The sequence below is a fragment of the Nomascus leucogenys genome, chromosome 14, assembly GCF_006542625.1.
Source record: "Nomascus leucogenys isolate Asia chromosome 14, Asia_NLE_v1, whole genome shotgun sequence".
NCBI lineage: Eukaryota > Metazoa > Chordata > Mammalia > Primates > Hylobatidae > Nomascus > Nomascus leucogenys.
In genome coordinates, this window is record NC_044394.1 from 39,197,572 (window position 1) to 39,225,501 (window position 27,930).

Genomic DNA, 27,930 nt, shown 5'->3' on the forward strand with positions numbered 1-27,930 from the left:
CCGAAAGGCCCCGCCTCCGCCTCGACCGCCCAGCGGAGCCGCGCCGGGGGAACCCAGTTTCCGAGGAACTTTTCGCTGGCGCCGGGCCGCCCCCGAGGCCAGGGCAAGACACGAACGCGCGGAGCGGCGGCGGCGACTGAGAGCGGGGGCAGCGGCGGCGCTCCCTAGGAAGGGCTGTACGAGGCGGCGGGCCCGGCGGGCCTCCCGGAGGAGGCGGCTGCGCCATGGACGAGCCACCATTCAGCGAGGCGGCTTTGGAGCAGGCGCTGGGCGAGCCGTGCGATCTGGACGCGGCGCTGCTGACCGACATCGAAGGTGCGTCAGGGCGGGCAGGGCTTGAAGCTGCGCCTGGTGGCGCGAGTAGGGGGCGCGCAGGTGCCTCCCTGGCCTTTGTCTCCCCCACGGGCGCCAGCTCCGTGCTGTGCTCGCGCGGGACTTCCCGGTGTCTCTGAGCTGCGTGCCGTGAGCCTCGGTGTCCCGAGCCTCACCGAGCCTCCCTGGTTCCCGCCCTAGCGTCTCGGGCCGCGCGCTTTGGGGTGAGGGCTCCTGGGCCGGGCCTGGGTCCCTTGGCGGCTCCGGGCCGGGACACGTGCGCCCCTACGCGTCCCGGGCCGGGTGCCGCCCGACCGGTGACTCTCCAGCCTTGTGGTGGCCACGGCTGAAGCTGGGGACGCGGGCGTCGCCGAAGCTCCGCCCCAGCCCCAGCCGTGACGTAATGGCGAGGTTACTCACGGTCATTCCCTCCGGCCCGAGAGTTCAGCTCAGCGGCGGAGCTCTTGCGCATGCGCACGGTCGCTGCCTCGCGCCCTTCCCCCGCCTCGGGTCGGGTTCTCTGGGTCTGCGACAGGCATCGCCTCCGCACTCATTCACTGACATCCACTGAATGCCAGGCCCCGTCTTAGGCACCGAGGGTTTACAGACAGACCTGGGTACCCCCTCTTTTCGGGAACACAAAAATCTCCCGCGAAGCCAAACGGGTATTTAGTTGCACCTTGGGTGGAGCGAGGCGGGGGAGGGCAGGGATGTGGCTACTTTGGGTAGAGCGGTCAGGGACTTCTAAGCTGAGACCTGAGGGTCGCCCCCAGGACCAGCAAGGAAAGATGTTTTCCAGGCCACGGCAAGGGAAGGGCAAAGGCCTCGAGGCAGGGCCTAAGTGTGAGGAGTTAGAGGCCTGCAAAGGAGTGAGGTCAGGGAGGAGGAGGACGCGAACCGACTTGGTCGTCCAAGGAAAGGGCGGAGCAGAACAGTGGCACCGGCTTCCATCTTTGGAGCACCACCCTGGGTGTGATGAGAAGGGGTTTGGGGCCAACGGTGGCACCAAGTGCCAATTAGGAGGCCCGTTGCTTCCATTTTGTAGATAGAGCAAACGGAAGCCCCTAGCAAATTGCCTCCATGGTTTCTGTGCAGGAGTTTTAGCAACACTGGCTAAGTTGCACTTGGTTGATGAGGAAACTGAGGCCAAGGTCGCAGAAACAAGATGCCTAGACTCACAGCCTGAATGGACATGTCCATGGAACCCGTGGCCACCCTGGGGTTGGCAAAACAGATAAATCTATGCCACCACCACTCCTGCCCTACTGCAGCCTTGCAGATGAGCCCAGCTGGTTGCCAGCCCCAGAAGCTCCCCAGCCCTCCCTCCTTCCCCCTGGGGCTGGGCTAGGGGAGGACCCCAGAGGAGAGGCCCTGATTGTGAGGCTTTTTCAAAACAGCCTCCCCTATCCCTGGCACGAGGGGTTGTCCTTCACTGCCCTCTGGAGTGATGAACCCTGAAGTCCCAGGCCCTAGGGAGATCTGGGCCTGACTCAACTACCAGTTCCACATCACTGGGTCCAATGAGTGTAGTCCAAGAGGCAACGTGACCAAGCCAGGAGGACATGCGCTTTGGGGTCAGAACTTGAACCTGGACACTTCTCACTTCCTTTGGCATCCTGCTCAAGCCCTCTCACCCTAAACCTTAGTTTCCACCTCCAGAATAATGATGCAAACCCTCCCTTCATGGGCAAGTTGTACAACAGAATCCGCTCTAGGCCACAGGTCTGATGCAGACATTTCTTTGTTTTTTTTTGTTTTTTTTTGTTTTTTTTGCAGTGGCGCAATTTTGGCTCACTGCAAGCTCCGCTCCCGGGTTCATGCCATTCTCCTGCCTCAGTCTCCTGAGTAGCTGGGACTACAGGTGCCTGCCACCACACCCGGCTAATTTTTTGTATTTTTAGTAGAGACGGGGTTTCACCATGCTAGCCAGGATGGTCTCGATCTCCTGACCTTGTGATCCGCCCGCCTCGGCCTCCCAAAGTGCTGGGATTACAGGTGTAAGCCACTGCTGCCAGCCCAGACCTTTCTTACTGACAGAGTCCGGTCTGGGCCACAGGTCTGATACAGACCTTTCTTACTGACTCACGGATAAAAACATTGTCTCTTCAGACCCAAAGGCCAAGCATGGGCAGCCATGTGGCCCAGGGTCTAGTTTATGAGAGAGTGGGGGCAGTCCCAGCCCCTTGAAGACTGGGGGCAGCCCCTTCTCACTAGGCAGGGCTCAGCTTTACCCACTTCAGTAGAGGATTTTTCAGTTTTTATTCAAACTTCCTGTTTTTCTTCCCAATGACACACATCTTTTTTCATTGTAGAAAAATTAGAAAACGCAAGTGAGCAAAAAGAAGAAAATAAAATCTTTAGACCAGGGGTGGTGGCTCACACCTATAATCCCAGCACTTGGGAGGTCGAGGCAAGAGGATGACTTGTGTCCAGGAGTTTGAGACCAGCCTGGGCAACATGACGAAATCCTGTCTCTACAAAAATAAAAAATTAGCTGGGTGTGGGTGACATGTGCCTGTAGTCTCAGCTACTCTGGAGGCTGAAGTGGGAGGATTGCTTGAGCCTGGACTTAGAGGCTGCAGCGAGCTATAACGGTGCTGTTGCACTCAGCCTGGATGACAGAGTGAGATTCCATCTCAAAAAAAACTTTAAACCTACCACCCAGAGATTAGCCCTGCTAATTATGTGAAAGAGCTTTTCTTCTCTTTCTCTTTCTCTGTCTCCCTCTCTCTCTCTCTCTCTCTCTGTGTGTGTGTGTGTGTGTGTGTGTGTGTGTGTGTGTTTGGGGATGGCTGCACACTCTTCATAAACTTTTTTTTTTTTGAGACAGGATCTCGCTCTTTTCCCCAGGCTGGAGTCCAGTGGCCTGATCTCAGCTCACTGCAACCTCTGCCTCCCAGGTTCAAGAGATTCTCCAGCTCCCAAGTAGCTGGGATTACAGTCGTGCGCCGCCACGCCTGGTTAAATTTTGTATTTTTAGTAGAGATGGCCATGTTTGCCAGGCTGGTCTCGAACTCCTGAGCTCAGGTGATCTGCCCACCTCGGGCTCTCAAAAGTGCTGGGATTACAGGGCATGAGCCACCATGCCCAGCCTTCATCAATTTTTTAAAAACAACTTTATTGAGGTATACTTTATGTATCACAAAATTTACCCATTTTAAGTATATCATTCAATGGTTTTTAGTTAACTTTCTGAGTTGTGTGACAATTACTAGCTGTAGAACATTTTTATCACACAGTGAGATCCCTTATGCTTGTTTAGTCACTTTCTGTTCCTGCTCCCAGCCCCGGGCAGCTATGGATCTGTATGTGTGTATATATATATAGATTTATTTATTTATTTATTCTGAGACAGAGTCTTGCTCTGTCACCCAGGCTGGAGTGCACTGGTGCGATCTTGGCTTACTGCAAGCTCCGCCTCCCAGGTTCAAACAGTTCTCCTGCCTCAGCCTCCCGAGTAGCTGGGATTACAGGCACCCGCCACCACACCCGGCTAATTTTTTTGTATTTTTAGTAGAGATGGGGTTTCACCATGTTGGACAGGATGGTCTCGATCTCCTGACCTCGTGATCCACCCACCTCGGCCTCCCAACATGCTAGGATTACAGGCGTGAGCCACCGTGCCTGGCTGGACCTGTATTTTTATAAATTAAAATAGGGTCCATTGGTTCACAGCTGATTGGAATCTGCTTGGTTCCATGTCAACAGCCAGATGACAGTAAGGTTCCCTCATATTACCCACCTGATTCCCTGTCGATGGACACCTAGGTTGTTTTATCTTTATAAACTGTGCTGCAGTGGACACTGAGGCCGGTCTTTTTTTTTTTTTTTTTTTTGAAACGGAGTCTTGCTCTTTCACCCAGGCTGGAGTGCAGTGGCGCGATCTCGGCTCACTGCAAACTCCGCCTCCCGGGTTCATGCCATTCTCCTGCCTCAGCCTCCCGAGTAGCTTGGGACTATAGGTGCGTGCCACCACGCCTGGCTAATTTTTTGTATTTTTAATAGAGATGGGGTTTCACCATGTTAGCCAGGATGGTCTCGATCTCCTGACCTCATGATCCACCCGCCTTGGCCTCCCAAAGTGCTGGGATTACAGGTGTGAGCCACCATGCCTGGCCACTGAGGCCAGTCTTTGCCCGGATCCTCACTGTGTTCCTAGGATGAGGTTCTGGGAGGGGAATTGCTGGTCAGAGGTCAAGCCTGCTTTTGAAGCTTCTTCTACCAGGAGTGGAGCTGAGCAGGTTTGATAAGGTCTGAAGATTTGGGAGTGGAAATTCCAGGTCCCTTGAGAGACATGAGGGATAAGAGGGGGCCAGGCTGGCCTTGAGTGCCAGAGTGCAGAGCTGGGCTGGATGTGAGGACAGTCGGGGGTCAGAGCAGGGGCACACCGAGCTTCAGTTCCCTCTGGCTGCTCGGATGGAGGATTGTAATGTGAACAGAAAACACTAATTGAGTACTTACTGTGCTCCAGACAATGTGTTGATAATCCCTCTTAATCCCCTGACAACCCCAAGTAGGTAGACATATGATGAAGATGACCGCCTTGAAGACCAGAGAGGTTAAGTGACTTGCCTGAGATCACACAGCCAGATGATGGCAGAGCCAGAATTCAAACCCAGGCTGTGGGCTCCAGAGCCTAGCTCTTAAGCTCTTAATCACTGGGCTCCTAAGAATGGGGATGAGGGGTTGAGGGAGGCTCCTCCACAGGGGCTACTCTGGGGGCCTGGAAGTGGGTCACAGAGGGGTCAGAGGCTATGTGGCCACCTCCCCATCCCAGTCCAGAGCAGTGTTTGAGTCATCACACTGGGAACCAGCCCTAGTGAGCCAGCCAAGGGCCTTGGGCCCCATCCGGTCCTGCTGCCTGCCACAGCCAAACTCTTGTCGTATGAATGGATTTGGGGATGGAGCTGCCTCCACGAGTCCTTTCGTCTGTGGGTGAAGGCACTGCCCTGGCTATAGTGTCCCTGGGTTTGAGTCCTGCCTCTGCACCAAGACCTCAGGTGAGCCTGTCTCCTCCTGGGCCTCAGAGTACCTTGCAGCTGTCGGGGCAGGATGGATCAGGAGAGTGGCCCTGTACCTGTGTTGGGGATTATTATTAAGCCCGTGGCCGTCTTCACCTCCCTGCTGAGGATTAATTTATCTGATTTTGCACAAGCTTATGAGTGCAGAAGAGGCAGATGGAAACAGAGTTCTGGCCAAGAGACTGGAACGGGGCCTCGGGGTCTCTTTCCTCTGCTTGGACCCCGTCATGTCTGCTCTTTGTCTGTCGGACCCCAGATGTCTGCCAAGCCCCATCAGAGGCTGCTTCCCAGAAAGCCCTTCTGGGTGTCACCTTGCCCTGAGCAGTGCTTTCTCAGAGTTCTCCCGCCCTGATGTCCCTCCTGGCACACCCAGCCCAGCCACGACAGGGCCTTGCTTCTAGTCATGTGTCTGGCTGTTTGCTGGGTCCAGGCCAGCTCTGGTAGGGCACATTGGGGGCCCACTCTGCCACCCCATACCTCTCCCCAGGATATCTCATGCCCCAGTTCTCTCCCTAGTCCCACCAAGCACTGGCAGTCCTTAGAAAACACAGCTCTAGACTAGTTACTGCCCCAGCTCACAGCACAGAACTCCCCTGGTCTCCAACCATTCATGGCTCCCTAGTGCTCCAAGATAAAGTTCCCTTGTCTCAGCCAGGCACGGTGGCTCATGCCTGTAATCCCAGCACTTTTGGGAGGCCGAGGCGGGCGGATCACGAAGTCAGGAGATGGAGACCATCCTGGCTAACATAGTGAAACCCCGTCTCTACTAAAAATACAAAAAATTAGCCAGGCATGGTGGTGGGCGCCTGTAGTCCCAGCTACTCGGGAGGCTGAGGCAGGAGAATGGCATGAACCTGGGAGGTGGAGCTTGCAGTGAGCTGAGATTGCACCACTGCACTCCAGCCTGGGCAGCAGAGCAAGACTCCATCTCAAAAAAAAAAAAAAAGAAGTTCCCTTGCCTCAGTGTGGCATTCAAGACTTGCAAGGATTGCCAAACATGCCCGTCCTGTGATACTGCCCATTTATCCAGAACCCCCACCTCAGGCACAGCCTGCTCTGGTATGGTGCCCCTTCTCCCTCATCCCCGTGTTGAGAGCCCCTCAGGGGTGGGGCCTGAGGGGGTCTCGCCTATCAGACATGTTCCCCTTCCCATGCCTTTTTCTGCCTCTTTGCATCCAGCCTGTCTAACCCCAGGGCAGCAGAAAGTCCTCCCAGTGTGACCACGCATTGCTGTTTCTCCTAGGGAAAGTACCTTGCCCTCTCTGAACTGTGGGGGCCTCCCCTGAAAAGCAGGAGATGGAGGCTGTAGGATTTGCTGCCTTCGAGCCCCCAGGGGTTCAGCCCTAATGCATCTGAAGGGACAGGGTTGGGGGGATGGAGAGGAGGGTACTGGGAGTGGGTCCAATGAGGCAGTGGGCAGGTGGCTGGGAGTTACCTTCTGCCCAACATTCACCTAGCTGGACACAAACATCCTGAGTGACCCGGTCAGCTCCGGGCAGGAGTCACTGCCAGCGGAGACCTGGGATCTGGACTTTGCCTGCTGACAGGTGGAACCCAGGCCGGCCAGAGGAAGTGCCTCTGACCTTGTCTCCTAGCAGCTACGGGCCATGTGGACATGCCTTTTGACCCTGGGCACTGACAGTGTGTGACAGCCTGCACCATGTGCTCCACAGGGCGGCTGTGTGTGTCGGGGGTGAGTGGGGAAAGCCTTAACTGGCTCAGGGTGAGAGGTCAGGGAGCCATTGAGACTGGCTCCAGGTGTGGGTCCCCTGCTGGGTTGGGGCTTGTGGGAGGTGGGATGGGGCTGGGGGTCCATCTCCCTAGGGGGAATTTGTGGCCTACCCCGAACCTTGTTTGAGCTCCTTTCCTAACTGATTCCCCGTCCCTGCAGCTGTCTCCCAGCAGCCCTTGCCTCTGCATGCTGCCCCTGCCAGGCTCTGGGGTCCCTGTGCTCCCTGCAGCTAGAAGGCTGGGATCAGGTGTCTTAACAAGCAGCCCTACTGTACGACCTTGGACAAGTCCAAGAACCTTCAGGTTCTTAACAATGTAAAGGGAACAGTACTAAAAGCAGCTTCTTGGAATTGTGGGGATCCGATAAGTGAAGGCTTAAGCAGTGCATGGCACATAGTAGGCCCTGAACCAATGCCAGTTAGTGTTATTATTATCACCATTTAGCCAGATGCAGTGGCTCACGCCTATAATCTTATTGACTTTAGAGGCTGAGGTTGGAGGATTGCTTGAGGCCAGGAGTTCAAGACCAGCCTGGGCAACATAGCAAGGCCCCGTTTGTTTTAGAGAAAACAAACAAACAAATCACCATTTAGAGCACCTAACCAGTACCTGGCACCCGATAGGTTTAGCTCAACAAATGTTAGCAGCAATTACCCAAGGAGCCTGTGCTGGAAGTTTCTAGGATGTACCAGGCTATGGTTCCAAGTTCTGAGCATCTACCATGTGGTGGTCTGGAGTTGGTGAGAGACAGGATGGGGCTGACTAGGCCAGTGGGGAGCGCCCCCCACCATGGGGAACAAGCACCCTATCCTTGGCTTCCATGGAAGATAATTGATGCTGGGCACAGTGGCTCACGCCTGTAATCCCAGCACTTTGGGAGGCTGAGGCAGGAGGATCGCTTGAGTCCGGGAGTTCAAGACCAGCCTGGGCAACATTGTGAAACCCAAACTAAAAAAATTAGCTTGGCATGGTGGAACGTGCCTGTCGTCCCAGCTACTCAGGAGGCTGAGGCTAAGGCTGGAGGATTGCGTGAGCCCAGGAGGTCGAGGCTACAGTGAGCCATGATCGTACCACTACACTCCAGCCTAGGCAACATAGTGAGGCCCTGTCTCAAAACAAACAAACAAAAAGAACCTGCTGAGGAAGCAGTGTTTCTGGGTGGGGGAGGAGGGGCAGAGTGGCCATCTGGCCACAGATGGCGGTTTCTGTGCAAAACACATCAAGACAGCCTTGGAAATGTGAATGAAAGCACCTTCAAAGTTCCTGTCACAGCTTTCAGACTAAGCAAAGCCACTAAAAGTACATAAAAGACAATGACCATCACCCAGTGCCGGTGATGCTAGAAGGAAAGGGAATACGTTGTAGGGAAGGTTGTAAAGGGCTTTATCTTTTCCAGACTGGAGGCTGGCAGCACGAAAATGTCTTGCTGCCTTCATGTGAGCTTTAAAACAAGCTGCAGAGAAACAACTCAAGAGGGAGAAATATATATATGTGTGTGTGTGTGTGTATGTATATATATATATATATATATATACACATATTTTTTATTTTTTTGAGATGGAGTCTCGTTCTGTCACCAGGCTGGAGTGCAGTGGTACGATCTCAGCTCACTGCAACCTCCACCTCCTGGGTTCAAGTGATTCTCCTGCCTCAGCCTCCCAAGCAGCTGGGACTATAGGCACATACCACCACGCCCAGCTAATTTTTGTATTTTTAGTAGAGGCTGGATTTCACCATGTTAGCCAGGATGGTTTCGATCTCCTGACCTTGTGATCCGCCTGCCTCAGCCTCCCAAAGTCTTGGGATTACAGGCGTGAGCCAGTTTGTTTTTAGAGACAGGGTCTTGCTCTGTCACTCAGGCTGGAATACCATGGCACAATCACAGCTCGCTGCAATGTTGAACTCCCAGGTTCAAGGGATCCTCCCACCTCAGCCTCCAGAGTAACGGAGACTACACGCTCATGCCACCATGCCCAGCTATTTTTAAAACTTTTCGTAGAGATGGGGTCTTGCTACATTGCCCAGGCTGGTCTCAAACTCCCGGGCTCAAGTGATCCGCCTGCCTCGGCCTCCCAAGGTGCTGTTATTACAGGTGTGAGCCACCGCGCCTAACCTTAGCACTGCCATTTTGACTGAGAACAGGTGCCCAGCAGCAGGGGCTACTCCCAGAATTGCCACTGCATCAGGCCTGTGGGTTGTTTTCAGCTGCCAGTGATAAGTATGTGCCCTCGGCCACCTCTCAGACAAGGTGTTTGAATTGGTGCCGACCAGCATCACATGTAATTGCCATCTCACAGGTTCTGTTGAGGGTAATTCTGCACACCTGTAGCTCTGGGAAGAGCCTAGTGGGGAGGAGGAAGTGTGGCTCTGAGGTTTATAGGGTCGGACGGTCAGTATGTTGGGAGCTGGCGTGTGGAGGGGCACAGACGAGGGAAGAATGGGAGGTGGCATCAGAGCAAGTTTTGATGGAGGAATAGGAATTCGCCAGGTGGAAAAGGCATTCCTGGTGGAGGGAACAGCCTGGCCTTCAATAGCATGTGGTGTTCAGAAAGCAGGCAGGGAAAGGGAGGCCCAGGGAGATACCAGTTAGGGGATGGGGGTGGAGGCAGACGAGGGTGGAGGAAGCCATGGCTGGAGTCTGTGTAGCCTCTAACTGGGGTCCCTGCTGTGGTCAGCCCTGTGCTGGGTGAGGCCCTGACAGGAGGGGCCCCCAGCTGAGGCCTAGCCTCTAATTTGGCAGGGCAGGTGGATAGGTCTGGGGTGGGTCGTGGTTAGGAAGCCTCTGGGAGGAGGCAGTGCTGGAGCTGAGCCTTAAAGAGCTTCGTGTTGTCCTCTCTGTCTTTGCACTCTGCACACACTCACTGAACTGCGACAAGTGAGGACAGCTGGTCAGGGCAAAGGCAGGCCGGAGTTGGGGCTCACTGCTGTCCCCCGCAGGCTAGGGCTGAAGGGCAGGCTCTGGGGTCCGAAGAACTGGGTTTGTGTACCAGATTTTTCACATAGCAGCTGTGGGACTTTGGGCACGAGGCCTCCGTCTGAGCCTTAGTTTCCTCAAGAGGACCTGCGCCCAGGTGCACCTGGGGCTCCAGCCATGCGCACGTCCCATTCCGGGAAGAGCCGGCACACACTTGTGCCCCCGGGGCAGCCATGAGTGCACAAAGGGCAGCCTGTGCCACTGCTGGATACACGACCAGCTGAGAACATGAGAACCGCCGACTCCAGTTAGGAGGATCAAGGAGGTGCCTGTTGGGAGCAGAACAGCAGGTGGGGTGCAGCCCAGCTCCCCAGAGGGATGGTGGGCACCCATCCTCACCCTGCTGCCTCCATTAGCAGGCCGAGAGGGTGTGCTCTGGAATCCCACAAGCCCCTGTGCCGCGTCCTCCCCTGTGGCTGACCCTTCTTCACAGTTGGTGCAGCTTTGTGGTCTGCAGTGCAGGGATCAACTTGCAAATCCCTTTCCCACCCATTCCCTGGAGAATTGGGGTCTTTGGCTCAGATGACAGACCAAACTGAGTTGGTCCTTGGTGGCCGTCCTGGCCTCCACCCCCTCACTGTCTCCGCTCCTCCTGTCCTGCCCACGCCCACCACAGGGCCTTTGCACACACTGTTTCTTCTGCCCTCTCTTCTGGCCCACTCCCTTATATCATTCAGTCCTCCTTTCAGATGTCACCTCCTAAGATGGGCTGCCCTGACCACCTCATCTACAGTGGCCCCAGTGCCTGGCACAGGATTGGCACACAGTAGATATTGTCAGAGAGATGGATCTGGGTTCTGTGGACAAGGCTGTGGGGGCAGGTGGAGAGCTCCCTCTTCCAGGAGGTTGTTTGGGGTTCAAGGCCTTGTGTGGGTTGTAGGCTTCTGTGCTGGTCAGCGCTGGGCCCTGCAAGTGCATGCTATAAGGTCTGCCCAGGATTTCCCTCATGGCCTCACAGAATACATCAGCCAGAGTCATTAAAGGCCGCCCACATCTGCCTTCAGAGAGAGGTTTGAAGGTAGAACTGGGGAGGGATGCCAGGTGGGGGTTCAGGTTTCCTGTTGGGTCCTGATGGAATCAGGGCAGGAGAGGAAGAAGAAGAGGGAAGAGGAGGAACCCAGGCTTGGGGAGGGGTGGCAGGGCTTCACAAGCCTGGGGAAGGTGAACGTGGGAGCAGGTGGGGCCACATGGCCCAGAGTCTATGCCTCCTCTTCCTTCCTGTATTCAGAGTGTGTGTGGGAACCAGAAGGGCCTTCTCAGTGTTCGTGGGGAAGGCCGGTTCGTTCACCCACGGGTGGGCCGCAATTTGGGTGCCACAGTGAGCCTCTAGAGACCAGCTCCCCCAGCTTCCAGGACAGGGACTAGGGGAGGCAAGAGAGGCTCTTCCTTAAATTGTGCACCCAAGGTGCCTCAGCTGCCTTACTCTAGACTGGCCCCGTTAACTCCCCTTAAAAAAAAAAAAAAAAAAAAAGACTCAATCGAATGGTAATAGAGCTCCGACGTGAATACTGCAAGTATCAGGCAACTCACTACCTGACTTTCCAGTTCTAAACCATTCTAATTGCTGTAGCGAGAACTAACCTTTGTTGAGACTGTTGAGTGATGGATGTTTTACACACTTGCTCTCCCAGAATTCCCACCTCTGGAGATGGTAGGTGTGGGAGCTCAGAGGGTGGGGAGTGGACTGTCCCTGTCACATGGCAGGTGAGGGGCCGAAGGAAGAGCAGGGCCTGGCATGTAGCCCCAGATAGCCCACTTGGGTGTGTCTCTGAGGGAGGTGCAGGGCTGGCTCTAGAGTTTCCTTTTTCAGTCTTAACCTGGTGACCAGCTTCCACAGAAATTGGCCAGCAGGCTGGGCACGGTGGCTCACGCCTGTAATCCCAGCACACTGGAAGGCCGAGGTGGGAGGATCACCTGAGGTCAGGAGTTCCAGACCAGCCTGGCCAACATGGTGAAACCGCTTCTCTACTAAAAATACAAAAATTACATTTCATTACAGGTGTGGTGGTGCACACCTGTAATCCCAGCTACTCAGGAGGCTGAGGCAGGAGAGTCACTTGAATCCCAGAGGCGGAGGTTGCAGTGAGCTGAGATCGCGTCACTGCACTCCAGCCTGGGTGACAGAGCCAGACTCTGTCTCAAAAAAAAAAAAAAAAAAGAAATTGGCCAGTAGATCAGCCCCAGGGTTTGGCCAGGCTTTGAGTTTCAGAGGCTGGCCATGGCCGGTGGCACCCAGGCCCTTCCCCCTTCCTCGGGGCATCTTAGCTTAGTCTGTGTCATCTGCCCAAGGGCCAGCCCTCTGTTCCCAGGTCACACCCCCTCCTCTTGGAAGGCGCCCCCCCCCCCGGCCCACCCCCCACCAGAGTCTTTAATGACTCTGCTGCCCCTGGGACTCAGAGAGCGACCGCCCTCTCCCATCGCGCTTCCTCAGTGGGATGGGAGGGGGTTAGAGCAGGAAGATGAGACAAATAAAGACACAATAAGAGGCAGGAATATGTGGTAAAGCCAAGATGGGTAAGGGGAGGGGACAGGCTTGACTGTTCGCAGTGGCCCTGGCCCTGCTGTCTCAGGCTAGTATCTGCTTGTTGGTCTCACCACATTCTAGGCTCATTAACTGGGGAGCAAAGTAATGAAAGAACCAGGCTGGGAGGCCATGGGGAACTCATGCCTGGAGTTCAGCTCTCAGTGTGCTTTTGGGTCAAGGACGCTTCCCTGTCTTAAGTCACTCATGTCAGAGCCTTTGCCAAGAGCAATGCTATGTTTTGTTTTGGGGGTGAGGGAACACCCGCGGGCTGAAGGGAGGGTTGGGCCATGCTAGAGAGGCCGTCTGTTGTCCTTGAACCTCCCAAAGCTGGCAAATAAGGGCCTGGGCTGGACGGCGGTGGCGAGGACAGGGTGCGAGAGAGACATGGCTGGGTTTTCTTGCTTAGGGTCCTGAAAAGAGAGCAAGGTTGAGGCCGCAGGGACCCCAGCCCCCAACGGACTGCTGAGTCGTTGGGTCTGCCCAGGGTTCAGGCACCCTCCCAGGTTGCAGCCAACTGGGGCGGGGACCAGGCAGAGGTGCTGGCCTGCAGCTTGGGGCAGAGGCAGGCTTTGCTGGTGGTCTACTTGGCTGCAAAATCATCTGGCCAGGCTCTGATCACTTGTGTGTGTGTGTGTGTGTGTGTGTGTGTGTGTGTAACTTTTACCTTTGACAAAAGAGGGAAGACAGGCCCAGGCACCTCCTCAAAACAACCCCAGAGCCTGTCACCCCTTCCTTACCCATCTTCTGTCCTAGGGACTGCAGCCCTTCCTGGCCTCCCAGGGCCCTACAATGAATAGTGGGTCAGGATTCACTTGGTGACTGCTGGGTTGTGAGACCTTTAGGGGGAGGGGCAGACTTCACCCACCCGGCAGAGGGACATCGGGACATCGGGACATCTGGACATGGGTGCTGGCAGTCAGGAAACCCTTATGTCCAGGGCCTCAGTTTCCCGGAAGTGACCTGTTTTCAGGAGTGGCCTCATCCCAGACCATCAGCCCCGCTGTGGTGAGGGGTGACCGCTTCCTGGGGCTGCCCTAGAAGGGGGAGGTCCCTGCACCCACCGCTGCTACCACTCGGCATCCCTTGGCCTTAATTAAACGCTTCTTGCGTACTAAGTGCTGCACCCATATTATCTTACTTCTACCATTCGACGCCAGGGAGATAATGAGTGTCCTGTTTTCTGGAGGAGTAAACGGAGGGTTGGAGCCGTTAAGGCTCGCTCAGAGTGCCAGCGAACCAGTGATTTCGAACACAGAGTCCTGGTGTGTTGGGCCAGGACTTCTCTGCTTTGACCCTTTAACGAAGGGGGCGGGAGCTGAGGGCCAGTGACCGCCAGTAACCCCGGCAGACGCTGGCGCCGAGCGGGTTAAAGGCGGACGTCCGCTAGTAACCCCAACCCCATTCAGCGCCGCGGGGTGAAACTCGAGCCCCCGCCGCCGTGGGGAGGTGGGGCGGGGGCCGGGGCGGGGCCGTAGCGAGGCGGCAGCGCGGCCGCTGATTGGCCGCGCGCGCTCACCCCATGCCCGGCCCGCAGCCCCGAAAGGCGGGGCGGGGCGGGACCTGCAGGCGGGGCGGGGCAGGGGGCGGGGAGGGGCGGGGCAGGGGGCGGGGAGGGGCGGGGCGGGCGCACCGCAGCGCTCAACGGCTTCAAACCGCCGCCGCGCCTTGACAGGTGAAGTCGGCGCGGCGCGGGGAGAGGTAGGGCCAACCGCCTGGACGCCCCAAGGGCGGGTGCAGATCGTGGAGCCATGGATTGCACGTTCGAAGGTATTTTTGGAGGCCCCCCGCCAGCCCTTTATACAATGGCTCTGTCTCCTGCAGGTTCTCCTGGGGTGGGCGGGCATGCGGGCTAAGGAACTTGAACAGGAAAGAGCCCCTTCCCGAGGGAGAAGGTGTGACAGTTACCAGCTCGCTGCGGAAGTGGGGGGCTACCTCCAACCAAATTAGTGCCCCCTGCAACTCAAGGGAGAAGGGTTTGCTTAGAGATCCAACAGCAGCATCCCGACCTAAGAGGGTTTGGAGGGAGAGGGTGGCCTTCTCTACATTCTCTGCACCCGCTTTGGGACAGGACCAGGAGGAAGCAGGGAGGAGGGCCCGTTGTCCCTCTGTCTGCCACAGCGTCTGCCCTGTTCTGCACCCCTGCCTATTGTGGGCATCTTAGACTTTTCAGGAAGACAGTGGGAGCCCTAGATTGTCAAAATTGTCAGTTTTTCTTTCAGGCCTCAGTTTCCCCCATCTATCGAAGAGGCTCACACGGACTGGGGTAAAGGGGTGGGAAACCCTGCAGTTGAAAGTCCATTATGACTTGATGACTTGTGACCTGGGGGGGGGGTCCACAAACCAGGAGAGTTTCTACTTGAGAAGCCAGGAAGACTGTGGCTGCCACCCCATCCTGTTCTGCCAGCTGCTCTAGGAAATTCCCCTCCTGCAGTAGCTTCCCTGCCTGGGTACCTGCCAGTAGGCAATGTTGGGTCTCCACTCTGTGCCAGCTGCCTGCCAAGCAAAGCCTCAGGCAGCCCTACCAAAAAGGGTTTAATCTTTTCTGTTGTACAGATGAGGAAACTGGGGCCAGTGAGAGGAGGCTGTTGGTCCAGGCTCCACTTCAAGCTGGTGGTGGGCAGAGCTGGGAGCTCAGGCTGGGGATCCTGAGAGCACTGGAGGCCCCCATGGGTCCTGTAGAGCATTCTGACCCAGTGGGTGCCACCACGAGTGGGTTAGAGGGCCCTGGGCTGAGCCAGATAGGCTGCCAGTCACCAGCTGGGGGAGAGGGCCCATGGCCAGGTGGGGCTGAGATGGGAATGTGTCCCAGTCTGTATGAGGAGGAAGGAGTCAGGACAGACAGCACTTGCTTTTACAGAGATGAAATCAAGCCCTGAGTGGCCAGGCCTGGGTCTTGAGGCTACTTGGCTGCAGGCAAAGCCTGGACTTGAGCCCAGAACTCTACACAGAGACACACTGGTTGGCCATGTGGCCAGCAGCTGGCTCGGCCCTAAGCCTTGGTCTGTTCCACTGAGTAATGGGTTGGTGATGGCAGCCTGGCTCTTGGCTTCTTGGTGGGGCAAGAAAAGTCAGAGAGACAATAGATTTGGGATTTTGTAGACCTGGGTTTGAACCCCACTGCATGCTCTTGGGCTGCCTGTGGTCCTCCCTGAACCTCAGTGTCTTTTCTTGTTTCCAAGATGAGGTGAGCTAATCTTTTGAGGTAGTCTAGGGTAGTGGTCACTGGTTGGGGCATTAGAGTTAAGTAGAGTCTGGACTCAGTTGAGTCTCTGACTCTATAAGAACTTAGGCCAGTAAATCACCTCTCTACAGCTCAGTTTCTTCATGTGTAGAATGGGGCCAATGATCACATCACTGTCTCAGCTGTGGGTGAGGATTAGGGGTCTAGCCTGGCCCCATCAATGTGGGTAGCCCCACAGCGGGCCTGGCTTTTGGACCAGACGCACCCTTCTGACATGGGCCCCCACCCTTAGAGTCCTTCTAGAGTGGATGAGGACCCTTCTCTGACCTGGGGTCCTCTTGGGGGACTTCCCTGTCTGCCATTCTCTTTGGGGATCCTGTGCTGCCCTAGGAAGAGTGGGCCCAGGCTGCACAGTTGGTCTTTGGTCACAGAGGATTCCACCACTTCTTCTTCAGGGCCTCAAAGCAATCCTGCCTCTCTCTGCAGCCCTCTTCCCCGTGTAAACTGAGGGGAGGGGAAAATCACCCACTCCTCAGCAGTTTCTAAGTTGCTTTGTCAAATTCAGTGCCCAGAGGATCCTGCTGGGGGGGTGTTTTAGGATGAGACCAGGAGAGGCCAGTGGTGGGGTATAGGGCCCATCACTCCTATATGAAGACCCCCTCTGCCCTAGGCTGCTCCTCCCTCCCCATCCGCATCTCTCTCCCAAAGACTGGAGCTGCTGGATCTGTGGATGGAGGCATGCCCCCCGTTTCACACATTGAGAAACAGGCCCCAAGTGGGGCCAGGGAAGGCTGCACCTAGGCCTCTGGATTCCTTTTGTTCTGTGTGGGGTTGGGGGTGATGGACTGTGGAGAGGGCAGGAGAGCTGTCTGGAAGGGTTGGTCACCTCATGGGCAAATGCTTGGAAGCTGGTCTGAGTCCATGGTGCAGTGTGTGTGTGTGTGTGTGTGTGTGTCTGTGTGTCTGTGTGTGTATGTGTGTGGATTCAGAGGTGGATGTCTTGTAGAATGCATGCCCCATGAAGACAGGAGTAAAAGTTTACCACCATCCACATCAAGATAAAGGACATTCCCAGCTCCCCAGAAAGTTGCCTAGTTCTAGGCAGGGATTTTTCTTATTCACAGCCAGGAACAGTGCCTGGCATAGTGTGGGCACACAGCACATGCTCATTGAATGAGTGAATGAATGTGAGCCTGCTGTTTGCTGTGGACTAAGGATGTTTCTAGATGTTTGGGCAAATACTGGATGGTGGGAAGAACTCAGGCTCTGAAGTCTGCAGTCTTGGGCCCAACCCTGGGCTCAGCCCCAGCCTAGCTGTGGGGCAAGATTGTGAGCCTTGTGGTGCCCACCTTGTCCAGGTATTGTGATGCACTCGCAGCAGCAGGCATTGCTCTAGACAGTACAGGTGCTTGCAAAATGGCTGTGTATCTGGGAACACCAGCTCCTGTGGGTGGCTTTCTGTCCTGGTGGCATTGCCCACACATACAGCTGTGTGCCGACAAGGGTTGTGCAAATAAGGTTGTGTTTGGATGTGTGTGATGCCCTGTTTGGCGGTCAGTCTCTGCCTCACTCACGCATCCTCTTCTCCTTTTCACAGACATGCTTCAGCTTATCAACAACCAAGACAGTGACTTCCCTGGCCTGTTTGACCCACCCTATGCTGGGAGTGGGGCAGGGGGCACAGACCCTGCCAGCCCCGATACCAGCTCCCCAGGCAGCTTGTCGCCACCTCCTGCCACATTGAGCTCCTCTCTTGAAGCCTTCCTGAGCGGGCCAAAGGCAGCGCCCTCACCCCTGTCCCCTCCCCAGCCTGCACCCACTCCATTGAAGATGTACCCGTCCGTGCCCGCTTTCTCCCCTGGGCCTGGTATCAAGGAAGAGTCAGTGCCACTGAGCATCCTGCAGACCCCCACCCCACATCCCCTGCCAGGAGCCCTCCTGCCACAGAGCTTCCCAGCCCCAGCCCCACCGCAGTTCAGCTCCACCCCTGTGTTAGGCTACCCCAGCCCTCCAGAAGGCTTCTCTACAGGTAAGGGGGATGTGTGGCGGGAGGGGACACCCGGGGTGGGGCTCCTAGGAGCACAGGAAGAAGCTTCTGCTGTGATGTGAGTAGAGGTCTGTGCAGGCTTTAGAAACTGGGGCTCCACTCGGCTGCTTGAGACGCCCTGTTACTAGCAGTCCTGGTGTGCTTGTTGCCACGGTAGGCACAACCTCGGACTGGAGGCCTGGCTTGAAGCCAGTGCATTTGCATCAGAGCCCAGGCAGGGACTGTCCATAGGAAGCCACATGGGGCAATGACTCATCCAAGGCCAGTCCGATGGTAGAGACCTGAAGAGCAGGTTGAAAGTGGGAGAGGGAGGTCTGTGCCTGCAGCCCCAGGCTTTATTTCTGCAGGAAGCCCTCCCGGGAGCACCCAGCAGCCGCTGCCTGGCCTGCCACTGGCTTCCCCGCCAGGGGTCCCGCCCGTCTCCTTGCACACCCAGGTCCAGAGTGTGGTCCCCCAGCAGCTACTGACAGTCACAGCTGCCCCCACAGCAGCCCCTGTAACGACCACTGTGACCTCGCAGATCCAGCAGGTCCCGGTGAGGGGGTCTGGCCAGGGGTTGGGGAGGGGACAGCCTCGGCCCAGACACACAGCTTACAGCCAAGCCCTCTCCCACCCTCAGGTCCTGCTGCAGCCCCACTTCATCAAGGCAGACTCGCTGCTTCTGACAGCCATGAAGACAGACGGAGCCACTGTGAAGGCGGCAGGTCTCAGCCCCCTGGTCTCCGGCACCACTGTGCAGACAGGGCCTTTGCCGGTGGGTGATGTGGGCAGGGCATAAGGGAGTGGGGTCTGCACACACACATGCCCCCCGGTAACATATGCCTGGCCCTGCAGACCCTGGTGAGTGGCGGAACCATCTTGGCAACAGTCCCACTGGTCGTAGATGCGGACAAGCTGCCTATCAACCGGCTGGCAGCTGGCAGCAAGGCCCCGGGCTCAGCCCAGAGCCGTGGAGAGAAACGCACAGCCCACAATGCCATTGAGAAGCGCTACCGCTCCTCCATCAACGACAAAATCATTGAACTCAAGGATCTGGTGGTGGGCACTGAGGCAAAGGTGTGGAGATGCCTGCAGGGGCACAGACTGGGGTGTCCCTAGGAAGGAACAGATCAGGGGCAACTGGAAGGAAGAGAGGGAGTGAGACTGAGCCTGGACAAGCAGGGAGTTGGACTTCAGCCTCCCCAGGCCTGGCCAGCCTTGTTTATTTAGTTAAACTGGTTTGCAGGCCTCTTCAATAAAGGTGGGGCTGTGCTAGGCATTGGGGATTCGGCAATGAACAAGACAGACAAAATTGTCCCTCAAAGAAGAGCCGACGTTCTGGTGGGGGAGGACAGTAGGCAGGATGAATAAGTGCTCGAGACCACCACCTTTGGTTCATTGCAGAGAAAGGAAGAGGGATGGTGAGGGTTCCCTGGTGGTAGCCAGGGAACGCCTCCCTGAGACGGTGGCAGGCACAGCAGCAGCTAGCCAGACCCTGCTGTCTGCATCTTACATCCTAACCTTATGCCTGGCCTGGGAGGTGGGTGCTACTAGGCGAGGAACGTTTCAGGTAGAAGGAACAAGTGCAAAGGTCCTGAGGCAGTAGTGTTGCAAAGCAGCTCCACACCCCCTTGCTAGGGCCCCCCAACCCCCCAACCCCCCAACCCCCGACCTGACGGGCCACCTGTGCGCTCCCCCTCCCTCCCACACCGTGCAGCTGAATAAATCTGCTGTCTTGCGCAAGGCCATCGACTACATTCGCTTTCTGCAACACAGCAACCAGAAACTCAAGCAGGAGAACCTAAGTCTGCGCACTGCTGTCCACAAAAGCAGTGAGTCCTGGCTTTATTGAGCTCCAGTCTGGCCTCTTCTCTAGCCCTGCTCCGCCTCCCGGCCCCGCCCCATCCCTAGCCCCACCCCACCCTTGGTTCTGGCCCACCCTCTGCCCCGCCCACCTCACCCTTGGCTCTAGCCCCGCCTTCAGCTCTAGTCCCTTGGTTACCTCTGGTCCTGAAAGAGACCTGGTGCCTCCCTTTGGCCCTAACCCAGCCCCATCGAAGCTTCCTGGGCTAGCTTTAGGAGCTACAGTAGTCCCTAGGCCCCCAAGGGCCTAAGCTCTGATTTGGGGTCACATATCCAGCCTTTACTCCTGGCTCTGTTCCTTTCGGCCCACAGAATCTCTGAAGGATCTGGTGTCGGCCTGTGGCAGTGGAGGGAACACAGACGTGCTCATGGAGGGAGTGAAGACTGAGGTGGAGGACACACTGACCCCACCCCCCTCGGATGCTGGCTCACCTTTCCAGAGCAGCCCCTTGTCCCTTGGCAGCAGGGGCAGTGGCAGCGGTGGCAGTGGCAGTGACTTGGAGCCTGACAGCCCAGTCTTTGAGGACAGCAAGGTTGGGCCCTGCCACAGTGCCCCCTTCCCCACTCCCAGCCATATCCTCTGAGCCTCAGGACAGGGCCGGGAAGACCCTAACAGATCCTACCTCCCATTTCATAGACAGAATAACTGAGGCCTGGAGCCATGTGGGGTCCCACAGTAAGGTGGGCAGAATCCTGACCCCCCCTTCCCAGCCCCATGCTCTCTGGGGTCCCTCCGGTTCTGCCCTCACCACCCTGCCCACCCCCACCAGGCAAAGCCAGAGCAGTGGCCGTCTCCGCACAGCCGGGGCATGCTGGACCGCTCCCGCCTGGCCCTGTGCACGCTCGTCTTCCTCTGCCTGTCCTGCAACCCCTTGGCCTCCTTGCTGGGGGCCCGGGGGCTTCCCAGCCCCTCAGATACCACCAGCGTCTACCACAGCCCTGGGCGCAACGTGCTGGGCACTGAGAGCAGAGGTGGGACCGGCCAGCCTGGGCATCTTTGGGAGGGACGCTCGGGGGGAGCACCCAGGCTTGTGAACTTGGGACTCTGGATTTCCTGGGAGCTGTGTCCCCAGCTTTCCCTCTGTCCATAGATGGCCCTGGCTGGGCCCAGTGGCTGCTGCCCCCAGTGGTCTGGCTGCTCAATGGGCTGCTGGTGCTGGTCTCCTTGGTGCTTCTCTTTGTCTACGGCGAGCCAGTCACACGGCCCCACTCAGGCCCTGCCGTGTACTTCTGGAGGCATCGCAAGCAGGCTGACCTGGACCTGGCCCGGGTAAGGGGCTGGCCCCGGCAGAGTGGGCAGGGCGGGGACCCCAGGCTGGGAAGGTGCTGGGTGTCAACCCTTGTTCCTTGCTCCCTGTGCACACCATGAATCTGTCCTGTCCTCCCTGTGCCTGGCTGCGCATCCGCAGACCCCCACCACCCCTCCAGAGCCTGCTGTGGACGGCTCTTCTGAGCTATGGGGCAGCTGCTCTGACCTCACTTTTCTCACCTGGAAAATCCTCATCCACAGGGAGACTTTGCCCAGGCTGCCCAGCAGCTGTGGCTGGCCCTGCGGGCACTGGGCCGGCCCCTGCCCACCTCCCACCTGGACCTGGCTTGTAGCCTCCTCTGGAACCTCATCCGTCACCTGCTGCAGCGTCTCTGGGTGGGCCGCTGGCTGGCAGGCCGGGCAGGGGGCCTGCAGCAGGACTGTGCTCTGCGGGTGGATGCTCGCGCCAGCGCCCGAGACGCAGCCCTGGTCTACCATAAGCTGCACCAGCTACACACCATGGGTAGGACCGAGTGTGGGGCAGGCTCCGAGGTGCTCCCTGCTGCCTGTGCTCCACCCACAGCCTCATGCCTGCTTGCCTTCCAGGGAAGTACACAGGCGGGCACCTCACTGCCACCAACCTGGCGCTGAGTGCCCTGAACCTGGCAGAGTGTGCAGGGGATGCCGTGTCTGTGGCGACGCTGGCCGAGATCTATGTGGCAGCTGCATTGAGAGTGAAGACCAGTCTCCCACGGGCCTTGCATTTTCTGACAGTGAGTAGGTGGCGGGGGTGGGGTGGGGCTGAGGGCTTATCCCTGCAGCTCTCTCCAGAGGCTTCCTGGGTAAGAGCTACACGGGATGTGGCAGTGGTTACCAGGGGGGGCTCCAGGCCAAGCTGGGGCTCGGCCAGGGGTCTGGCCCCAGCCTGTGTCCACTGTGACAGCCCAGTTCCCTCCCCTACAGCGCTTCTTCCTGAGCAGTGCCCGCCAGGCCTGCCTGGCACAGAGTGGCTCAGTGCCTCCTGCCATGCAGTGGCTCTGCCACCCAGTGGGCCACCGTTTCTTCGTGGATGGGGACTGGGCTGTGCTCAGTACCCCACGGGAGAGCCTATACAGCTTGGCCGGGAACCCAGGTGCTCTCTTACCCCTTCCCTGTCCCCTCTCCTGTCCTGCATCCTCATTCCTGTCCTATCCCTTGATGCCTGAATCTCTGGCTGTCTCTGGCCACCCCAGTCCTTCTCCCTGCCATGGATTGTTGCTGTGAGGGCTGCAGGAAGGGAAAGGCCTGGGTGGGTCTCGTTCCCATTGGGGCTTTCAGAAGCACATGCAGGGATTGATGGGCAGGTGGCTAATTGGAGAAGTGACCCCAGGCAGCGCCGCTGTGGAGTAAGGAAGTGGAGCCAACAGTGGCACCTTCTCAAGTCGGTTTTCCTTTGGAAGCAGCGTAGGGCAGGCCTCAGTGTTGTCCTGGCCAAGGCTGGTGCTGGTGGTAGTTATGTCTACCCGCTTTCCCCTGTTCTTGGCAGGGGCTGCACCCAGGGGCATGCCGGCACTTCCCAGTGGCCCTGGCTGTGGCCCCAGCCCACCCAGGAAAAAGCCCTTAGCTTGGAGAGGAGGGTGGGGCCCTGCTCTCCACCCCACTCACCTCCTCCTCTCCACCCCACTCACCTCCTCCTCTCCACAGTGGACCCCCTGGCCCAGGTGACTCAGCTATTCCGGGAACATCTCTTGGAGCGAGCACTGAACTGTGTGACCCAGCCCAACCCCAGCCCTGGGTCAGCTGATGGGGACAAGTAAGTGTTGTTGTGCCCTCCTCCAGGCAAGGCCCCTCCAGCAGGATTCTGGGAATAGCTCTGTCCTCAACCCTGTGGAGAGGGCCAGAGCTGGGCTACCATGCGTGCCATGTGCCCTTCATTCCTCTCTGAGTTTCCTCTCCCCACCAGCCTGTGGGAGGAGACAGTGGCACTTTGCAGAACCAGGGGCCAGGCTGTACTCTGGTGGGCAAGTGGGGAGGGCCAGCACCCTCCTAAGACCCCTGCCATCTGTTCCGACAGCCAGCTCTCTCCTTCCACAGGGAATTCTCGGATGCCCTCGGGTACCTGCAGCTGCTGAACAGCTGTTCTGATGCTGCAGGGACTCCTGCCTGCAGCTTCTCCATCAGTTCCAGCATGGCCACCACCACCGGTGAGTCCCCGGCCCCTGCCCTGGCTCCCTTCTCAGCCCCCGCGCAGCGTGGCTGAGGGTTCAGGGGACCCTCCCTCTTCTGCAGGCGTAGACCCGGTGGCCAAGTGGTGGGCCTCTCTGACAGCTGTGGTGATCCATTGGCTGCGGCGGGATGAGGAGGCGGCTGAGCGGCTGTGCCCTCTGTTGGAGCATCTGCCCCGGGTGCTGCAGGAGTCTGAGTGAGTGCATGGCAGGTTCCTCCTGCCTGGCCCCGGGCTCAGCCTTCCTCATCCCCTGGGCACTGTGCTTCACTCAGCCTTTGTTCTGTGCAGGAGGAGTCACCACCTTTTTTCCTCAGGGAACTTGAGCCACGGCAGTGGGTGGTACTCAGCCAGGGCTTGTGGACTGGTCTGACTGGCACTCTTCTGCCCTGGTCCCAATAGGAGACCCCTGCCCAGGGCAGCTCTGCACTCCTTCAAGGCTGCCCGGGCCCTGCTGGGCTGTGCCAAGGCAGAGTCTGGTCCAGCCAGCCTGACCATCTGTGAGAAGGCCAGTGGGTACCTGCAGGACAGCCTGGCTACCACACCAACCAGCAGCTCCATTGACAAGGTGAGGGGTGGGGTCAGGGGCCTGGCAGGGCTGGGGGACTCAGCTTTCCATTCCCTGGTCCTTCTCCCCAGCCCCCAGGGGCTGCAGAAGACCATGGGGTTAGCCCAAGCAGCACAGGATAGGGGGTCCAGCAGACCTTGCTTTTTAGCTAAGGCTTCTGTCCAGAAGAGAGGGATTGCCCCTATCTGGCCTCAGTTTCCCCATCCCTGGGAGGAGGGGGGTGGATGGTGTGGTAGGATCCCTTTGGAGGCCCTGCATCAGGAGGGCTGGATAGCTGCTCCTGGGCCGGTGGCGGGTGTGGGGGCCGAGAGAGGCGGGCGGCCCCGCGGTGCATTGCTGTTGCATTGCACGTGTGTGAGGCGGGTGCAGTGCCTCGGCAGTGCAGCCCGGAGCCGGCCCCTGGCACCGCGGGCCCCCATCCTGCCCCTCCCAGAGCTGGAGCCCTGGTGACCCCTGCCCTGCCTGCCACCCCCAGGCTGTGCAGCTGTTCCTGTGTGACCTGCTCCTTGTGGTGCGCACCAGCCTGTGGCAGCAGCAGCAGCCCCTGGCCCCGGCCCCAGCATCCCAGAGTGCCAGCAGCAGGCCCCAGGCTTCCGCCCTTGAGCTGCGTGGCTTCCAACGGGACCTGAGCAGCCTGAGGCGGCTGGCACAGAGCTTCCGGCCCGCCATGCGGCGGGTGAGTACCCAATGGCCCCGTCCTCGAGATGGGGAGTCAGGCAGTGGTGGAGACAGAGAGCCCTGAGCCTCCACTCTCCTGGCCCCCAGGTTTTCCTACATGAGGCCACCGCCCGGCTGATGGCGGGGGCCAGCCCCACACGGACACACCAGCTCCTGGACCGCAGTCTGAGGCGGCGGGCAGGCCCCGGTGGCAAAGGAGGTGAGGGGGCAGCTGCTGACCAGGGATGTGCTATCTGCTCAGCAGGGAAGGGCGCACATGGGGTGTGATACCAAGGGAGGCTGTGTGTGTGTCAGATGGGACAGACAGGCCTGGCGCAGTGGCTCACACCTAGCACTTTGGGAGGCTTAGTTGGGAGGATAGCTTGAGCCCAGGAGTTGGAGGCCGCAGTGAGCCTGAGTGACAGGGAGAGTCCCTGTCTCAAAAAAAAAAAAGACCAAGCATCTTCTTGATGGTTACCTGATGACAATTCCTTTCACAAGAAATCAGTGGGGTGACTGTCATTTGTGGGATACATGACTGCACGTGCGTGACTCAGTCTTTGGACTTTGTGTGTGGCCTGAGACTAGGGTGGGGAGAGGGGGACCCGCCAGCCCCCCGCCAGGTACCTGTGTGCCAGGTACAGGCGGCAGGTGCCGTGGCTTGTGTGGGCGGGGCTCCCGCGGGGGCGTGGCCAGCCTGAGACCCAGCCCTGACACATCCTCGTGTGCGCAGGCGCGGTGGCGGAGCTGGAGCCGCGGCCCACGCGGCGGGAGCATGCGGAGGCCTTGCTGCTGGCCTCCTGCTACCTGCCCCCCGGCTTCCTGTCGGCGCCCGGGCAGCGCGTGGGCATGCTGGCTGAGGCGGCGCGCACGCTCGAGAAGCTTGGTGATCGCTGGCTGCTGCACGACTGTCAGCAGATGCTCATGCGCCTGGGCGGTGGGACCACTGTCACTTCCAGCTAGACCCTGTGTCGCCGGCCTCAGCACCCCTGTCTCTAGCCACTTCGGTCCCGTGCAGCTTCTGTCCTGCATCGAAGCTCTGAAGGCCGAAGGCAGTGTGCAAGAGACCCTGGCCTCCACAGTTCGACCCGCGCGGCTGCTGTGTGCCTTCGCGGTGGAAGGCCCGAGGGGCGCGACCCCGACCCTAAGACCGGCGGCCATGATGGTGCTGACCTCTGGTGGCCGATCGGGGCACTGCAGGGGCCGAGCCGTTTTGGAGGGGCCCCCTCCTTGCTCTGCAGGCACCTTAGTGGCTTTTTTCCTCCTGTTTACAGGGAAGAGAGGGGTACATTTCCCTGTGCTGATGGAAGCCAACTTGGCTTTCCCGGACTGCAAGCAGGGCTCTGCCCCAGAGGCCTCTCTCGCCCTCGTGGGATAGAGACGTGTACATAGTGTAGGTCAGCGTGCTCAACCTCCTGACCTGAGGCTCCTGTGCTACTTTGCCTTTTGCAAACTTTATTTTCATAGATTGAGAAGTTTTGTACAGAGAATTAAAAATGAAATTATTTATAATCTGCGTTTTGTGTCTTCAGCTGATGGATGTGCTGACTAGTGAGAGTGCTTGGGCCCTCCCCCAGCACCTAGTCAAAGGCTTCCCTTCCCCCTCCGGCCTCAAGGGACACAACTTAGCTCTTCCCGATGTTAGTGGGGGGGAGTGGGGAGGGCTGGCTGTATGGCCTCCAGCTGACCTGTTCCCCCTGCTCCCAGGGCACATGGTTGGGCTGTGTCAACCCTTAGGGCCTCCATGGGGTCAGTTGTCCCTTCTCACCTCCCAGCTCTGTCCCCATCAGGTCCCTGGGTGGCACGGGAGGATGGACTGACTTCCAGGACCTGTTTGTTGTATGACAGGAGCTACAGCTTGGGTCTCCCTGCAAGTCTGGCACGTCTCACCTCCCCCATCCCGGCCCCTGGTCATCTCACAGCAAAGAGGCCTCCTCCCTGCCTACCTGCCACCACACTGGAGAGGGGGCACAGGCGCGGGGGAGGTTTCCTGTTCTGTGAAAAAGGCAGACTCCCTGACTCCATTCATGCCACCCCCCCAGCCCCTCCCTTCATTGCCATTCCCCAACCTAAAGCCTGGCCCGGCTCCCAGCTGAATCTGGTCGGAATCCACGGGCTGCAGATTTTCCAAAACAATCGTTGTATCTTTATTGACTTTTTTTTTTTTTTTCTGAATGCAATGACTGTTTTTTACTCTTAAGGAAAATAAACATCTTTTAGAAACAGCTCGATACACACAATCTTCAGTGTGAAGCAATATACTAATAAGAACACTAGTCGTCTTAACATTTACAGTCTTCATATATATTATATATATGTATATGTATACATATATATACACTATATAACGAGGCCAGATATAATACACACGTTTACCATTTTACAGTCATATGTACAGGAAGTTGCTAGGGCGGCCCTGGGCTGGGGGCTGCGTCAGGCCTATCGAAGCGTGGACAGAGCTGTGGACACGGAAGAACAGGCGGACGGACTCATAGGGACTGGCCCGGGCCGGTGGTGGCTGCGTGGACAAGGGGCGTCGCAGTAGCCCCTTACCCGGCAAAGGCCCGGTTGGGGCTCTGTTGCGGGCGCACGACGCACGGCGGCGACACACGGGAGAAGCGAGCATGTTCCCAACATATATACATTCTATGTAACATATATATAGAGGGGTACACAGGTTTTGTACACGAATCTAGCGCTGTCCCTGCTCCCGTGCAGAGTGGGCGCGGCGGCCCCTGGTGGTGCACAACGGTCGCGCGTCCGCCGGAGGTGCGTTCTGGCCGCTTCTTGGGTTTTGCGCTCCCAGGCTGGGCTCCAGGGGTGGGGTGGAGGACTGGAAAGGGGACGAACAGAGGCCAAAGGGTGTCCCAGTCCCGCCCGCACTCGGGGAGCCCGCAACCCCTGAGCATAGCCCAGGTCTACCCCGGCTTTGCCCGAACCGCACGAGAGATGTGGCAAAGGCTGGGCGGGAAGGCCCCTGGACGCGTTCCACACGGTTTGTTCCAAAGGCTCCGGCCTCTCCAGCGCCGGCCTAGCCCGCTCTCAGAAAGGCTTCCTTTCTCCCCCGCCTAGTCCACGGAGCTAGGAGCCGCCCTCCGCCTCTTCCAGGACTGTTTCGACCCCCACCCCCAAGCCCAGGGCTCCCAGCTGCACGCCACGACCGACTGGAGTGGCGGCAGCACCCACGTGGAATGTGTGCCACGTCGTCTTGAGATTCCAGAGGAAAAGTGTCCCCAGGACAAAGCCGTCTCCCACCCTCGCCGGAGGCTGAGCGCCCCGGGGAGTCTGGCAGCTCTGCGGGCTCCCCCTCCGCAAGCCTGGCCCCTGGGGTGGGCAAGAACGCCCTGTGCCGTCCGGTTCCGGGAGCAGGCGGCTCCGGAACGGGTTTTCCTCCCAACCCGGGGCCGCAAGTCTGAGCCCTGGGCGGCCGGATCCACGATCCGGGACCCGGATCAAGGATCGGCTCTGGACCCGCGCTGGGAGCAGCTCAAAGGCCCGGGGGCTGCGCAGGCGGCTCCTCTCCTTCGGCGGCGGGCGGGCGGGCAGGCGAGCTCCGGCGGCTCCTCCGGCCGTTGGGCTGGATTACAACGGCAGCCTCTGCAAAAGACGCCCGCCCGCCAG

General features: G+C 58.2%; 2 protein-coding genes across 7 annotated transcripts in view; one reads left to right on the forward strand and one right to left on the reverse strand.

Annotated features, from left to right (window-relative positions):
• SREBF1 (sterol regulatory element binding transcription factor 1) lies at positions 1-26,531 on the forward strand. Of its 3 annotated transcripts, XM_012501188.2 has the most exons (20): positions 1-319; positions 14,241-14,329; positions 17,341-17,772; positions 18,138-18,325; positions 18,410-18,544; positions 18,625-18,846; positions 19,487-19,601; positions 19,945-20,165; positions 20,403-20,604; positions 20,724-20,902; positions 21,143-21,404; positions 21,488-21,654; positions 21,845-22,013; positions 22,565-22,673; positions 22,955-23,064; positions 23,150-23,282; positions 23,487-23,652; positions 24,128-24,328; positions 24,418-24,529; positions 25,043-26,531. In XM_012501188.2, the coding sequence occupies exons 1-20, from the start codon at positions 225-227 to the stop codon at positions 25,270-25,272; spliced, it is 3,537 nt and encodes a 1,178-aa protein (XP_012356642.1). In that variant the 5' UTR covers positions 1-224; the 3' UTR covers positions 25,273-26,531. The 3 variants fall into 3 exon arrangements, with proteins under 3 accessions (XP_012356642.1, XP_012356643.1, XP_030683499.1); XM_012501189.2 differs by lacking the exon at positions 14,241-14,329 and having other exon boundaries at positions 2-315; XM_030827639.1 differs by lacking the exon at positions 1-319 and having other exon boundaries at positions 14,178-14,329.
• Positions 26,432-27,930, reverse strand: part of RAI1 (retinoic acid induced 1) — a 130,946-nt gene continuing 129,447 nt past the window's right edge. For all 4 annotated transcript variants that reach the window (XM_030827638.1, XM_003279862.4, XM_030827637.1 and 1 more), the window contains one exon: positions 26,432-27,906. In XM_030827638.1, the coding sequence (XP_030683498.1) occupies positions 27,892-27,906 (15 nt within the window). In that variant the 3' untranslated portion in view covers positions 26,432-27,891. The remainder of the gene's footprint in view (positions 27,907-27,930) is intronic.

Coding starts and splice junctions, on each gene's coding strand:
- SREBF1 (XM_012501188.2), top strand. CDS start 225: ATGGACGAGCCACCATTCAGCGAGGCGGCTTTGGAGCAGGCGCTGGGC. Junction 14,330..17,340: donor CATGGATTGCACGTTCGAAG/GTATTTTTGGAG, acceptor TCCTTTTCACAG/ACATGCTTCAGCTTATCAAC. Junction 23,065..23,149: donor CAGCATGGCCACCACCACCG/GTGAGTCCCCGG, acceptor CCTCTTCTGCAG/GCGTAGACCCGGTGGCCAAG.